This window comes from Mustela nivalis (genome assembly GCF_964662115.1).
Source record: "Mustela nivalis genome assembly, chromosome: 13".
NCBI classification, from domain to species: Eukaryota; Metazoa; Chordata; class Mammalia; order Carnivora; family Mustelidae; genus Mustela; species Mustela nivalis.
The window spans coordinates 60,777,987-60,793,707 of NC_139032.1; the positions used below are offsets into that span (position 1 = coordinate 60,777,987).

The window sequence follows — 15,721 nt, forward strand, 5'->3', positions numbered from 1 at the left end:
GATCTCAGGGTCGTGGGATCGAGTCCCGCATCGGGCTCTCTGCTCAGCAGGGAGCCTGCTTCCCTCTCTCTCTCTCTGCCTGCCTCTCTGTCTACTGTGATCTCTCTCTGTCAAATAAATAAATAAAATCTTTAAAAAAAATGTGCAGTCACTAGACACATTAGGCAATGGACAGAATCCCAGCATCAGTTCTGTGACACATGGAGGGAGGGCTTTTATAAGAGGCAGAGCCACATGAAAGCATCTGGAACTTTCCTTTTTTACCAGGAGAGTTATTAGCTGCCATCAGTTTCCTCATAAATAATTGAAAGAGAAGTCACCTTGCCATGGGGAGGATTCATTTTTTAGAAGGCCGCACAGCGTACTCACTTGAGTAAAGCATTTGCCTCTTTTTAGCAGGCCCTTGGCTTTACTCCTTTCAAAGTAACAGTGTGTCATGTGCTGAGTATTTGGTCTCTTCCTGACCTGTTGCCAACACAAACCTGTGCAGCTGACCCTTGAACAGTGCAGATTTCAACTGTGCAGATCCACTTATATGCAGATTTCTTTCTTTCTTTCTTTTTTTAAAAAGAATTTTATTAATTTGAGAGAGAACACAAGCAGGGGGAGCAGCAGAGGGAGAAGGAGAAGCAGGCTTCCTGCTGAGCAGGGAACCCAGTGTGGGGCTCCATCCCAGGATTCTGGGACCATGACCTGAGCTAAAGGCAGACACTTAGCTGACTGAGCCACCCAGGTGCCCCGCAGATTTCTTTTATACTATAGTACCATAAATGTGTTTTCCTCGTGATTTTTCTTAATAACATTTTCTTTTCTCTAGCTTACTTTATTGTAAGAATTTGTTATTCAATAGATAAAACATAGGAAATATGTGTCAGTCTGCATTATCAGTAAAGCTTCTTCCTTTTTTTTTTTTTTTTTTTTAGATTTTATTTATTTGTCAGAGAGAGAGAGAGAGAGAGAGAGCGCACAGGCTGAGTGGCAGAGGGAGAAGCAGGCTCCCTGCGGAGCAAGGAGCCCGATGTAGGACTCGATCCCAGGACGCTGGGATCATGACCTGAACTGAAGGCAGCCGCCTAACCAACTGAGCCACCCAGGCGTCCCTCAGTAAAGCTTCTGATCCACAGTAATCGATCAGTAGTTACATTTCGGGGAGGCAAAAGCTCTATGCAGATTTTCAGTGATGTGGATGGTCAGGGCCCCTACCCCTTCCATGTGGTTCCAGGGTTGACTGTCGTTGGTTTTTCTCAACCAGGGATGGTTTTCTGTTCCTCTTGATCCATCATGTCTGTGATCTGCCGATTCTTTCATACATTCCTCATCCAGCGGGCTCTCCAAGGATCTGCTATTGCTTACCAGACTTAGGTGGGACACCGGGGATTAGATGAGTAAGCCCGTCGCTGTGTGCTCAGCCCGCCTTTCTGAGGAAGGCGGGCTGGAAGCCTTTTCAATGCCATAAATGTGACTGCATACAGAGAAGTTCTGGGGGAAAGGAGTCCACCTTCTGGGAAAAAAAATTTTTTTTTTTTCCTCTAGAAAAAATGCTCTCTAAACTGAGCCTTGAGGGGCCAGTGAGGGCTTGGAAACATGGAATCCAGGCCTGAACCTCACAGCTCGGGTCTGTGTTGCTGACAGACTGCCACCTTAAAGGCACCTTAAAGGTGGGGAGGAAAGGGAGAGCCAGAGGAGGATAAGTCTTTGAGGGCAGTCCCTGGTTCTCTGTTTTTGCCTTCTGCATCTTTCCCAAAGCTTCCACCAAACGCAAGGTTAGTGTGGCCGCCGCTGTGTACATTGCCACCTTGTGGACAATGTAGGGATTACAGGTCTCGAAATGACCTTGCTCTGCATTCATTAGTTCAGTCATTCCTAGTAACTGGAGTGAACCAATGTGCTGGCATAAAGCACTCTTGGTTAGGTGAAGAGAACAGAAATGGGTCACTGTGTCCTCAGCGGTATGAGTCTGTCTAAAGCAATGGAGAGATCAGGGAAAGCTTCACAGGTGACATCCCAGCAGGGTCAGATAAGGAGAAAGGGTCTTTAGAGAGCACCTCTGACATCCTCACTTTACAGAGGGGCGGACTGCAGCACAGAATGGGAAGAAACTTGCTCAAAGTTACAGAGCCCTGCAGGGCAGAGTTGAGGGGAGGACCGAGGCCTCTGGGTATCCCAGCATAGAACTCCTTTTCCGGTACATGGTGGGCCTTAGTTAACATGGGTCCCCCTCCTGGTGCTCCAGAAATGGTCTTTGCAGGGTTGGATTTGCTGCTCCGGTCTGTCCTTGCGCAACCCCAGCCCAGCCATTTGTCCCAGTCCGCCTTCTGGAGCCATAATCTCGTTCTCTGTCTTCCATCTGTGAGCAATTGCAAAGCACCAGAACCCTCCCCAGGAGGGACACTGTGCCTAAGCCAGGATCTTGGCCAATGTGGGAAGAGGGCCCAAGGTGTGTCCCTAGAGTTCCTGTCCTCAGGGACTGACATCCTTCTTGGCACACAGGTGCTTTGTAAATATTTGTGAGAAGAATGAACAGGTGAGGGCAGGGGAAGTAGATGGCACCTGAGGGGAGAGTCCAGATCTCCTGCAGACTTTTTCAGAGTTGAGTCTAGTCTGGGAAGATAAATTGGGAAGATGAATCAGGTCACAAAGGTCACTGAATGCCAGGTTCAAGAGTTTGCCTTCATTCTGCCAGCAGGGGGAGCCATCTTGCCTGTGATGGAGAAGGGCCTGGATTGGACTATAGATTTGTTTCCTTCTTTTTCAAAGTGAGAAAAATCATCGCTAGTCAAGGGCATACCTGCCCCAGAAAGCCGTCATTGCTACCTAATGGAGAGATTACACTAGATCACCTGGATACCTGGGTTCTTTTGTTTCTAAATTTAATAATTAATCCAGCCGTATGTCTTTGGAATAAATAGAGGCTGTCTTGATTAGCTCCCAACGCTCAGGAAAGACTCACAGCCTTTGTGATGCCCTGCTGAATTCCTTCCTGGATGTCACTAGACTCTGAACCGTGCTGAATACCCGGCAGCAAGACAGTAAGCCTGCCTGGCCTGGGTTCCAGGGTAGCTCCTCATCTCTTTCCTCACCGTCTCATGGGGGATGGAGGTCTCTAGGGGGGTGCTGTAGGGCTCTGCTCAGTGCTTTTATCGGTAACCTGTATGAACTCATAACAAGTATTCAAATGCCCCAAAACTTCAAAAAGGAATTAATGTGTGTTGGATAGAAGAAGCAATACTCAGAGGTTTGCAGAAGTTAGAATGGTAGAGAGAAATCAGATGTTGAAATGTTCTACATCAAGTTCTTTGTTTAGATTCAACACTAAAGTGAGAAGGCTTGAGAGAGAGAAAATGAGATCTATGACACAGGGCTGCCTCCAGGCTCCAAGGGGCCACGTCTGGAGCATCATAGCCCCTCAGAAATGGGTCCTTATTACTGTGGATGAAATTTTGCCAAACTCGAACATTTTAGGTCAAGCGCTTTAACTTTTCTCCCACTTTAAAGTGGCTGCCTTCCCAGCGTCCCCAGGGCAATCGGTGGCAATTCAATAATGGCCTTTCCTTAATGGTGTGAAGAGAGGAATTGTAGAATTGAGGGAAACCACGATTATTTATTTTTTTTAAAGATTTTATTTATGTATTTATTTGACAGAGAGAAATCACAAGTAGATGGAGAGGCAGACAGAGAGAGACAGAGGGAAGCAGGCTCCCTGCTGAGCAGAGAGCCCAATGCGGGACTCGATCCCAGCACCCTGAGATCATGACCTGAGCCGAAGGCAGCGGCCTAAACCACTGAGCCACCCAGGTGCCCCGGGAAACCACGATTATAATCCAAGAACTTAACATCAGTCCGAAGCCTGAGCAATGGAGCCAGGAAGCACCTGGCAGCTGGGAGCTCCCGGAAGAGAGAGCATCTCTGCGTGTCTGGAGGGAGAAGAGCTTCGATCTGTGTGTCTGGAGGGAGAAGAGCTTCGAAGGTGTTTTCTCGGAACAGTGTGACAGGGATGCACCAAGAACTGCTTCTTCCAGGGAAGGAGGAAACAGTGTTTCTTTGTTTCCAGACAGCCAGTAACAGTTACATTGGACCTGACCCTCCTATGTCTCTTTTTCATTTTCCTTTCATTATTTTCAGTTTTGAGAATAAGCATCTACAAAGCCTCCCCTCTATTCCAGACATGGTGTTGAACTAAATCTAGTTGTGACTTCCAAGTCGCCGTGATCTATGAGGGGAGCTGGGACTTGGACACGAGGAACTTGGATGTGACTCTCTGCTCAGTTGGTACCCGGCAGGGAGTGGGGCCCTGGGAAGGGCTAACTTTCATCGAGTGCTTCCTGTGTGTTGGGCACCCTCTCACGTGTGTTAGCTCATTTCAACCTACGAGTGTGCAGCACGTAGATATTATCTCAGATTAAACCGAAGATCCGAGAGGGTAGCAGTGACCTGGTCAAAATTAGACAGCTAGTCCACACTCTGAACCACTGCCCCAGACTGCTTCTCTATACATAGGGGTCATGTAGTAAAGGCTCGTATGTGCCATAACAGAGGTGCTGGCCACACCAGGAGAAACAAGATTACACCGTAGTGGCCTGGAGACATTATGCCTGAGGTAGGACTTGCTGAACAAGATGCTGGTGACAAGCAGGACAGAGACAGGGTGTTCATTGTAGGAGTAAAGGGATCAAACATGAATGGCCTGAATCTGTCAGGTGGGGTGTCTATTCGCTGCCTGCGGGACCCTCTCCCGCTCCCCTGGAGCTGATTAGCCCAGGGGTGTTAGGGACTGAATTTTGTCCCCACACAAACTCATAGGTTGAAGACATAATCCCCGGTATTTTAGACTGTGACTGTATTTGGAGATGGACCTTCTAAAGAAATAGTTAAGTTAGAATAAGGCCATCAGGATGGGATCCAATCCCATCTGATTTGTGTCCTCCTAAGGAGGGGAGATTAGGACACACACACACACACACACACACACAGAGACATCAGGGATGCTCATGCCCAGTGGACAGGCCACGGTGGGGGGTTGGATGGCAGTGAGGAGGCAGAGCTCTGCAAGCCAAAAGGAGAGGCCTCCGTAGAAAACAACCCTGTGGACCCCTTGATCTTGGACTTCCAGCTTCCAGAACTGTGAAAGAATAAATTTCTGTTATTAAGTCCCTGCCGTGGGTGGAGGTTGTTACGGCAGCCCTCGCAAAGTAAGACAAGGGCTATATGAGCCCAAGACAGAAGAATGAAGACCTCTGACCAACGCGGGGGTAGAGATAAACCAGAACAGAACCTTTCTGTTAGCAGTTCGATCTGAGGGAACCTTACAACAGAGGGGGTGAACCCTGGAGGTAGAAGTTGAAAGGATACTTGTCAGGACAGCGGTGAGTTGAAGCCACGAGAGAGCAGAAACTATAAAAAAGCAAAGGGATGGCGCCATAGAGAGCCTGAAGCAAGACATACCCGAAGGGAGAGAGACCAGAGAACGAGAGAGCCCTTGGGGGTGGAGAATCATTCCCAAGAGGGGCTTGAGTTTCCGGCGTCTTCCCAGGTTGCGCCCCAGCCCCTGCGGGGGAGTGATGGGAAACCCCATTAGCCCTGGGCACCTGGCGTGCATCTCTGTTCCTCGCTCCCTGAAGACCCAGAGGAGCAGGAGAGGTCATTTTTCGGGATGGATTACAGCTCAGGAAGAATGTCATGTGTGCGGGAAACCAGCAGGGAGCAGGCCAGGAGAGAAGGTTGAAGCAACTGCCTGGAAAGCCTGGAACGCGGGGCCAGGAGAGGGTGAGCTGTGCTGCGGGGGGTGGCACTCGGGAGCTGGGGGTGGTCCATGCAGTGGTGGGGCCATGAGGGTAAGGACCAGTGGCTGTAGCAAGCGGGCCCTGCAGTGTGTGTGACCCGGACGCAAGAGGCCTTTATTTCTTGTCTCTGCAAAGCCTCAGGCGATGGCTCTCTGTCTGCCTCCAGGGTTGATGCAGGGGTCCCGGGCCCTTCCTTGTGGGGGCTGCACCGTTGTGAGGTGAGCGCCCCCCCACACAGGTGAAGGGGTGCGTGAGGAGGGCCTGGTAGCAGAAGGAACGGAGTGAGAGCAAGGGAGGGGAGCGAGGGGCCGCCCTGGCCTGCGGGAGGGGCGGGACCTGACAGATGGGGATCCAGGGGTCTCGTTCCCATTCAGCTTAGAAGACCATTTGGAATCCATGGCCGCGGTGGCAACTGGGAAATCGTCACTCGTTCTCAGCTTCGAGAGAGGCGCGCTTGGACCTGATCAGGACCCCACCACTCCTTAGGCCCCTGCGTCTGTCTGTCTGTCTGTCTCTCTGTTACCTGTTCTCGGTCCCTCTGATGGGCGCCCAGCTGTTGCTCTGTGTCTTGAGGCCAGACTCCCGAGACACACCCATCCACCTCCCCACACACAGTGTCCATCCCAGATACTGGGTGGACATCATTGAGGACCGGCAGTCATGGGCCAGGCATTTGGTCCCATCAGTGGTGCCCTGGGGCAGTCCTGTCGCACCAGCATGGCGGCTGGGGCCCTGACACCACTCTGTGAGCCTTGGATTTCTGAGGCTTGGCCGGTCCTGTGAGTACATGTCCCTTCCTTAAACATTAGTTTCCTACCCTTAACATAAGGACCTGGGCCTTCATGTTCCGTGCAGTGTCCCCTAGGGCTACGTTTGCTGTGACAAAGAGGCCTGTGCTTCACTGGCTTATGATGGTAGAATTTTATTTCTTGCTCACGGACCCGTGTGTGAAAGCACAGTTGGTGCAGAGAACAGGTTCCCTTACGGAGTGATCCAGGGACCCAGGCTCCTTTCATCCCTTTTCTTTAGGGTCCTAAGCCAGCGGATGGGGAAGGAGAAGGCGTCTTTAACTCTCTCAGCCCAGAATTAACCCGACACCTCTGTCGTTCATTGCTGAGCCTTGGCCCCGTGTCTGTTCCTGGAGGCCAGAGCCTGGGGACTGTAGCTCTGGATAGGCCAGTCCTTCCGACCTCACTTTATAGAAACGGATCAGGAATCCCGGTGCACGGCTAGCCGGTTCTGCTGCATGGGTGGGGTTCGGCTTTGAACTTTTCTCCATCCTCTTGTCCCGGCACGGGTGTCCTTTTCCAAAAAGAATCTTGAAGCCAGTGGTCTTAGTTTCCTAGTTTATTGCCTTGAGACAGCATCCTACTTTATTGCCTATAATAATATTTACAGCTAGCCAAAGAGGCCTTAGCTACTGGGCAAAGTTCTGATAGCTCAGGGGGGGCCCCCCTGCCCACCCCAGCAGGCTAACAGAGATAACAGCTGTCCAGGAGAGAGGAAAGAGGAAGCAGCTCCTGCTTTTCAAATGAGAAAGCAGGAGAAGGGGAGGAAGAGCGGAAAAATAGTTGTCTTCTGAAACAAGGAAGAAGGCCACCTGCCTGCTTTCGTTTCCCTGGTAAATATTTGACTGGATGTTTGCCTTTTTCTCTGTGGTTTTTGGGTGCTGTGAAGAGAACTGGGCAGGACACCAGACTCTCAGAAGCCATCCATAACTAAGAGGCCCGAGAAGCCCGCAGCACAGTCCAGAGAGGCAGACTGCTCACGGGGGCCGCACGCACCGCTCCTCCCGCCGAGATGCTTTCCCCAAACTCGAGGTGAGTTATGAGAGTCAGACTGAAGACAAGCTGCTAAACAAACAAACATCGTTGGCAACTGTCTTCTATGATGCCAGCGACGCATGGAAACTGGTGGAAGGGCGTCGGGTTAGCCGACTTGCAGGTAGGGCTGGCACGCGGACAGGAACCACAGATGGGTTCCTGGGTCCGTGAGCAGATTTCTGTTTGTCTTCAGTTTGGAGCCAGAGAGGAATGGGAAGAGCCCAGGTACGGTGTTGGAGGAGCCGAGTCGGAGCCCTGGCTCTGTAGTTTCTAGAAAATCTGAGTGCCTCAGTTTCCTCCCTTATAAATCAGGTGTAATAACTCTGACCCCCCCCCTCAACCCCCAGCTTAGGGAAGATTACAGGAGGAGAGACTGTGAAAGGACTTTGAGATCTGACAATCCGGTCCAGATGCCAGCAATTAAAATTCTTGCTCAAACATTGGAACTTAAATATTTAATCTCAAATGATCTAAGAACTGAAAAGATGAGCCCAAAGCATGACAGAAAGTAGAACTGGTACTTTCTCGTGTCCTAGTGTGTTTGGTTAGGTTGTCAGGGGGCTGTCGTGGAGGGTGAGAGGCAGAAGAGGAGCTGTGGACAGACAGACATGCCGGGGGTCAACTTGGGAAAGCAGATAACAGGTTTCCCCGCTGTCTGCCACGAAACTTTTCAGAAGCCAGAATGCTGGAAAGCCATTATGCGGAGAAACTTTTGAGTGTTCCCAGACCCCAAAAATAACCTCTCTTAGGCTTTTCTGTTACCCTCAGACACATTTTGCTAACAGATGCACAAACTAAATGGAGATAAAGCACCAGCGCTCACCCCGTTCGAAGCTCTGGCGGCTTGATGGAAATGTGTCTCCAGGGGAAGGAGCATGGCGACGGCCCCCTCCCTCCCGGGGTCCCTGCTGCTTCTCTACTGGCTTGTTGTGAAACAAACCCAGGACACTGTTTTCACTTTGGCTTTTTTTTCATAAAGGGGAAAATCACCTGTGGATTTCTTTTGGTTAATGCAGATAGGGACTAACACAGGGCTTCTGTAGAAGGGAAGTGGCGTAACATGAACTTTGGAAAAGCGGGAGGTAGCTGTCCCTGGAGCCCCAGGCATCGGGAACGGAGAGGGCAGGGGTGGAGAAGGACATGGGACAGGAAACCGAGCAGAGGGGGTCCTGGAGGACAGGTGGACAGAGAGGAGAGTCAGCTGAGTGCCGGGGGACAGGAACCAGGAAGCCGGAGGGCGCTCATCACTTCCTCTTCTCTCCAGCTGGGCTCCGTGGGCTGAGCAGGGGAGTGGGGTTGGATGCGGACTTCAGGGAGGTCCCTCTGGTCACAGGGTAGAGGACGGATGAAAGGTCAGACCAAGAGGGGTGAGACAGGGCGAGAAATTCACCCTCAATCCGGGTGACAGTGAGGGTAGCCTAGACTGTGGCAGGGGCTGGGGGGGACAGAGACATGTCTGGATTCAGCAGGGATCGGAGAGTGCCCCTGACTGGGCTGGATCTGGGGGGTGAATTGGAGAATGTGCCTCTGGGTGTCTGGCTTGGCCGGATGCGGGGACGGCGGTACCATTCCTGACATGAGGAACCCCGAAGAGGAGCAGGTTGGCAGGGGTGTCCAGTGGGGACGCGCTGGACTGGAGTCCCGTGGCACATCCAAAACGAGAGGACCAGGAGGCAGGCAATTGGCCATATGGTCTCAACTCAGAATAAGTCTGTGCTGCACCCAGAGGACGTGACCGACCCCATGGCCTTCAGGGGCCCCTTCCAGGACCTCCTCTTTATTGTGGTCATTGCCTAGACCCAGGCTGCCTTGTCAGGCCCTTCTCACAGGGCAGGGCTCAGTCCTGAGCATGTTGCTCAGATCTGTCTGGCCGGTGAAGAGTAGGGGTCACTGTCATCTCTGAGGACCCCCGACATGGAGCCATTATCAATGTCTTAGTGTGATTTCAAAGATTTTATTTATTTATTTGTCAGAGAGAGGGAGAGCACAAGCAGGGGGAGCGGCAGGCAGAGGAGGAAGCAGGCTGTCCACTGAGCAAGGAACCCAATGCGGGGCTCGATCCCAGGACCTTGGGGTCACCACCTGAGCTGAAGGCAGACGCTTAACCGACGGAACCACCCAGGCACCCCCTTACTATAATTTTAATGTGTGAGTCAGTTTCCTGTTTAGAAAATAGCAGAAGGGTTCCCATGCCAGCTCTGCCACTAGCTGAGGGCCTGTGGTCATTTACTTCCCCTCTCTAAAGCCTCAGTTTTCCCACCCATGAAGTGGGAATAAGAGTCCACGCTCCACAGGTTGTGAGAGATTCAGGGAGCTGATAACTTAAAAGACGGTAGCCCGGTTGTCTAGCACATGGTAAACCTTCAACAAACAGCACCTGTTATTATTGTTATTTTATTAAGTGAGAAGAAGTGAAAATGAACACTGCCTTATTGGACAGTTAGGAATGGTAGCAGTAGAAAAATGGGCTTCTGCCTTCTTTATTCACTGATTTTTTTTTGTTTGTTTTGTTTTTTTTTGTGGTAACCCTCTCTGAACTTTTCAGACATGGGTGAGAATGCCCCCTCAGATACCCACCAGGCTGACCATTCCGAGCTGTGCAGAAAGCTCGAAGCGATGGGTGAGGTGAGAGCAGAGGAGAATTAAGAGAATAAAGACCTAGACACAGGGAGGGGGAGAAAATGGAACAGAGACACAAAAGGCCTATTAACACCTCATCTCTGATCCTCAGAGCTTCAAGTTCCGTGCCTGTGTCAGAGTCCCCTGTGGATAAATGACAGCCTCTCTCTGAACCTCGCTAGGGACACAGCGAGACCTCGGGAGTGAGGGCGCTGGGTGAGCTGTGCAGCCCCGTGCAGTCCTGCGGCGTCCTTAGCTCGGCGCTGGCAAAGATCCCGCGGTTCCTGGGCCCCAGGCAGAGAGCTCCGTTCCCCACCTGGCCGAGCTGCTGCTTCTGCCTCTCTGAGACACTGGCGGAGCCTGGACACACACCCAGGATGTCCAGCTCGTTGGTACAAGGTTCTCCTGTGGCTCTCGATAATGCTGGTGCCAGCCCAGGGGAGTGCTCTAGGGCCCCCTGGGGGCCAGGCTGCTGCTTGGAATCCACCGGCAGCTCAGGGAACCACATCTGGGGGAGGCAGCTGTAGGGAAGGGCGACACGGGCCTCAGTTAGCAATGCACCATCCAGACCTCTTCTTTCTCCCCCTGCCTTTTTTTTTTTTTTTTTTTAGATTTTATTCCTCCATTTGAGAGATAGAATGAGAGAGAGAGCATGGGGTGGGGGAGGGTCATAAGGTCAGCAGACCCCCCACTGAGCCGGGAGCCCAATGTGGGGACTCGATCCTGGGACTCCAGGATGATGACCTGAGCTGAAAGCAGTCGCTTGACCAACTGAGCCACCCAGGCACCCCTGGTCTAGGCGGGTGTTGGCATCCCACCCATTCTACAGACATGCAGCCAAGGCTGCAGGAGGAGAAATGATTGACCCCAGGTTTCAAGAGTGTTTGAGTCCAAATCCCAGGCCCTTCCCTCCAGATAGATCTGAGGTCTCACGTGAGCTTGAAAACACTCCATCACACACCCTCTAAAGGATGTTACCGATTCAGAGCTGACCGTTTCTAACTGTACAACAAAGTCAAAATGGATGGGAGTAGTCAAGGCAAAAAAAAAAAATAAATAAAAGGAATTGGGATTTTGGACACGGAGGAGACAGAAGCCCTGGGGCGAAAATGGAATAAGAACAGGGTGTGTAAATATCTTTCATGATACAGCTTTCCCCTGATTATCAGAGAGTCAAAGAAAGTGACAGAGACAACAGGCAGTAAGAGAGAAACAGAAGACACATAGAACTTTCTGGAAAGGCTGTCAGAAGAGGGCCTGAAGTGGGCAGCAGGGCTGGGAAAAAAAAACGAGATCATCTGCAAGGTGGCCACCTGTGTGGATTTCATGATAGTCATGGACTTAATTTTATTTTGTTCTTCAACAATTTAAAGTTTTAAAATTGCAAGTATACCATTTATGCAGAAGAGGAGGGAATAATATATCAAACCCACTTATTCCCATCACCGAGTCCCAAGGCCAGTCTGGTTTTGTGGGCACCCCCGCATGTTCCCCACTTCCAGACAGCCTGTCATTTCATCATGCGTGTCAAGTGTGAAGGGAGTTTGCCTCCCCTCATGGAACTCTTAAAGCTGCGTGCAGATGGCCTGGAACACAAGGTCAACCCTTCACAGCCCCTGTGCTTCTCTGGTCTTCCTCCGAGAACGTTTGGCCTGCTGTGGCCACAGGCACAGAATATGACATTGAAGAGTCCTAGAATGTGTCAGAAAGTTCTTATGTGACAGTCCACACTGCCAGGGCTCGAGTCCTGCTGTCTCCTCCCCTTACTAGCTGGGGAGGCTTGGACAAGCTTCCTGACCTTTCGATGCCTCTGTTTTCTCATCTGTGAAATGGGGTGATAATAGTGCCTCTGTCACAGGACTGTCACGGGCATGAAGTTCGCTAAGAAATATACAGCCCCTAAAGCGTAGCTTGGTGCACAGTGGGCCCCAGGGGAGATGCCAGCCGGCCCTCCACCCACTTAAGGGAATAGTAGTGAGCACCTACTGGGGCCACGTGCTGGGCCAGGAGCCAGACTCATAGAGATGGGTGAGAAGGGTCTCAGCCCCTGGGGAGCTCCCCATCCAGTGGGGGTGCAGACCCAGGAAGAGACACTTCCCAGCAGTGGGCTGTGCCCCAAGCAGTTCAGCCTTCCCAGTTCACCAATCTGAGTGACCAGACTGAGACCCGAGGAGCCGCACAGCACTTAGCAGCAGAGCCGGGTGGCCTTGAAGCAGTCGTTCTGGCCAGTTCTCTACATGCGGGTCTCAGGACCCAGCGACTCTGGAGGGCAGTGGGGCTCTTCTGAACAGCATGGAGGCGGGTTGTTGGGCCAAGTGTAGGTGGCCACTGTGGCTACTGGTTAACCAGGTGAAGTACTTCAGTCCACTGCATAGTCATGGGGCCAAGGGCAGGGGGGTCCCTGATACCCCTCTGCTGAACAAGAGGCGGGGGTGCTAGGCTGTACCATGCCATGGATTGAGAAGGGCAGATTGCACACACTCCAAGGACAGAGGAGCAGACAGGCTCTGGCCTGAAGAGGTGGAAACACAGCCAGCAAGAGTACCTTTTTTGCCCAGCAGCAGGAAAGTCCCTTTTTTTGGTCAGAGCTATGCAAAAGCGGGAGCAGGATGGAAAAGAACATCAGTTCTCATTGAGCGTGAGGTGGACCCTTGACTCTCACTGTGTCTAGTCGTTGGGCAGCCTGGAAGGAGGAGCAGAAGGCCCAGAGAAGGCATGGCTCACCCACGGCACCCACGGTCGCACAGCTGCTGAGTGGTGGGGCTGGGCTGGCTCTCAGGTCCGTCTGGCTTCCGTTCCCTCCAGACCCCGCTGACTCGGTAAGAAGGAAGGGTTGGCTTTGTGGGGGAGACGATGCCCACGCCTAGAAGTGCCCAAATGAAACATCTTCACTTCTAGGTATGGGTGTGGTGGGGAGGGTCCTCGAAGGCATTCAGGCATCCAAGAGGAATGGATTCCAGAGCCTTCTGGTGACTAGGCAGGAGTCTGTGATTCCATGGCTGGGTAGATGAGAACATTTACCCTCAGGGGTGGACAGGGCACAGCGATGACACAGGCAAGGCCACCACACCCAGTGCTGCGTGTTTCTTATTCTCCCTCTCTCCCCTTCCCTTTCCTTTTTCATTCATTCATTCAGCACCTAATTTGGTTTGTCCCAAGTCAGAAGCTAGGGGCAGGGCTGGGCTGGGCTGGGAGATGGTTGGAATTTAAAGCCGAGTGAAACGTTTCTTGCTTTGGAAAAGCCCAGACAAAGAGTCAGAGCTCGGGCCTGAAGAAAGCACCTGGGACAGGAGGTGATGAGGGCCAGGGAGCCATGCGGCTGAGGAGCTGGGGGGAGTCCTGCCCAGGGGAGCGCCGAGGGATGGACTCTGGCACCAGGGAGACGAGCCAGGGCGAGGAGGCTGGTGCAGCGTCCAGAAGGGCAGGCTGATAAGGGCCTGGGCTAAAGAGTTTCCAGATGATCTCACCTGCTGTGACACATCGGAGCAAGGCCTGGTGTTTGGGAGCCCCTTGGTGCAAGGACAGATGCTTGCCAAAGGTACCGTGAGTCAGACGCCTTCAGGGGTGGGGGGCCCCTGCCCTCCCGATCACCTCCTAATCAGGGTTTTTTTTCCAAGCAGCTGACTGAGATCCATTAGTGAACTGTAAAGTTAATTTAGTGGTTATGACCAGCCTCTTACAAAATGGAACAGGCCAGAACAAAATGAAGAGAATTGAATCAGATTAAAAATCCGAGAGGAGGGGCGCCTGGGTGGCTCAGTGGGTTAAAGCCTCTGCCTTCGGCTCAGGTCATGGTCCCAGGGTCCTGGGATCGAGCCCCACATCGGGCTCTCTGCTTAGCAGGGAACTTGCTTCCTCCTCTCTCTCTCTCTCTCTCTCTCCCTCTCCCCGCCTACCTGTGATCTCTATCTGTCAAACAAACAAACAAAAAATCTTAAAAAAAAAAAATCCAAGAGGATACAGTGCATAGGAAGGGTATTGTGTTGTGAAAATTAGTTTTGCATGTGGTTACACGCATACACACACATGTGAACTGGCTCATGGCGACAGTGTGTACTTGACCACAACTATGACTTGTAGTCCAAAAACCTAAAAACACTGAACTGCTCCAATCTCCTCCTTTGGCAGAGCTTGGGAGAAGAGGTTAGGTTGGGGCGCTGGCCCCCTCTTGTGCTCTTTCCTCTAAACTTCTTTTTGTCCCAAAGCATAATTTATATCGACATCCGTTTCCAGCGTTGGACTTCCTCATTATTCTTGCCCATGCCTAGAGCCAGGGCCACCTCTGCCCAGGGGTGGGCCAGAGGTGTGCAACAGCTGACTCCCTGGAAAAAATATATGTGCTTGACATAGATTGTACCTACCTAGCATGTATCACACAACTTGTACATAATGAAATACACAACACTCTTTATTATAGAGTCCATACAGCCAGTTAATTCTCATGGAATGCTTTCATTGATTTTTGCTGAACTCTTATTGTAGCCAACCTGCAATTGATGAATGAGCATAGTTTCGATGTGATTGTTATTTGATCGTTTTATTTGCATTAATGAGTAAGACAAATGTGCAACAATGAAGACAAGGGCTCGGTCAGAACGTCACTTGTTCATCAATTGACGGAAACTATTTCTAAGATGAATAGGATAAGAGTTTTTGAATTCTGGAAGAACAGTTCCAGATGCCAGAAGAAGGCATCACCCAGGGAGGGCGGGTCTTCTACATTTAGGGCTGTTGCTTGCCGCTGCCCTGTAGATGTTCACCCTTCAGCACACCTGCCCCACCGGGATCTGCCGGGAAGGGGTCTCCGTGGCTTTCGAGCTTGGGTTGCCTGTGGTAGGCTTTGTATGTTCAGGGCAGTGGCTGCCAGAGAGGAAGTGTAGCCCAGGGGGCCTGACTCTGGGGCTGTGGACCCGTTATGAGCTCACCTGTTTCCAGCTGCTGCCAGACCAGCTCTCGGCTCAGCCCCTCGAGCATGAGACAGGCTTGCTGGTGCATCTGTGTGGGAGGTCACCCGTCTGGAAGAGTGTGATGGTTCTGTATGTACTGACATGAGATATTTCCTTTCCTAAGTAAATGCGTTTTCTTTCCTTGATTAAATGAAAAAATTGAGTTTAGTTAGACCCAATTTTTGCTTAACATTTTGCTTAACACTATAGATGTTGTAAACACACATAGTTATTGAAGAAGAAAGGACTTTTATTTACTACTTTATACATTTATACATTTGTACATATTTTGAGTGTTTTACAATGAGCATATATTACATTTCAAATGTTATATACATGCATGCATGAGAGAGTGACACAGTGAGGATAGAGAGAGAGAGAGAGTCTGAGCATATCTGTAGGCACCTTTCTGAGTATTTCCTTGGCTTATATTTTTCAGAAGTAGAATTCCTGGAAGTGGGATTGCTGTATCTAGAAAGTTCTTGGTGTATATATTGCAAAACTAGTCCATCGAATGGTTATACCAGTTAAACCTCTTACTACCAGGGGCACC

General features: G+C 51.1%; 1 protein-coding gene across 3 annotated transcripts in view; it reads left to right on the forward strand.

Moving 5' to 3' along the window:
* The first annotated feature begins 7,359 nt into the window (after nucleotides 1-7,359).
* LOC309846142 (stimulated by retinoic acid gene 6 protein-like) overlaps nucleotides 7,360-15,721 on the forward strand; it is a 49,066-nt gene continuing 40,704 nt past the window's right edge. For 2 of the 3 annotated variants that reach the window (XM_082694936.1, XM_082694937.1), the window contains exon 1: nucleotides 7,360-7,600. In XM_082694936.1, the coding sequence (XP_082551062.1) occupies nucleotides 7,581-7,600 (20 nt within the window). In that variant the 5' untranslated portion in view covers nucleotides 7,360-7,580. Of the gene's footprint in view, nucleotides 7,601-13,735; nucleotides 13,761-15,721 lie in introns of those variants that run through there. The other variant, XM_082694938.1, reaches the window with a different exon arrangement.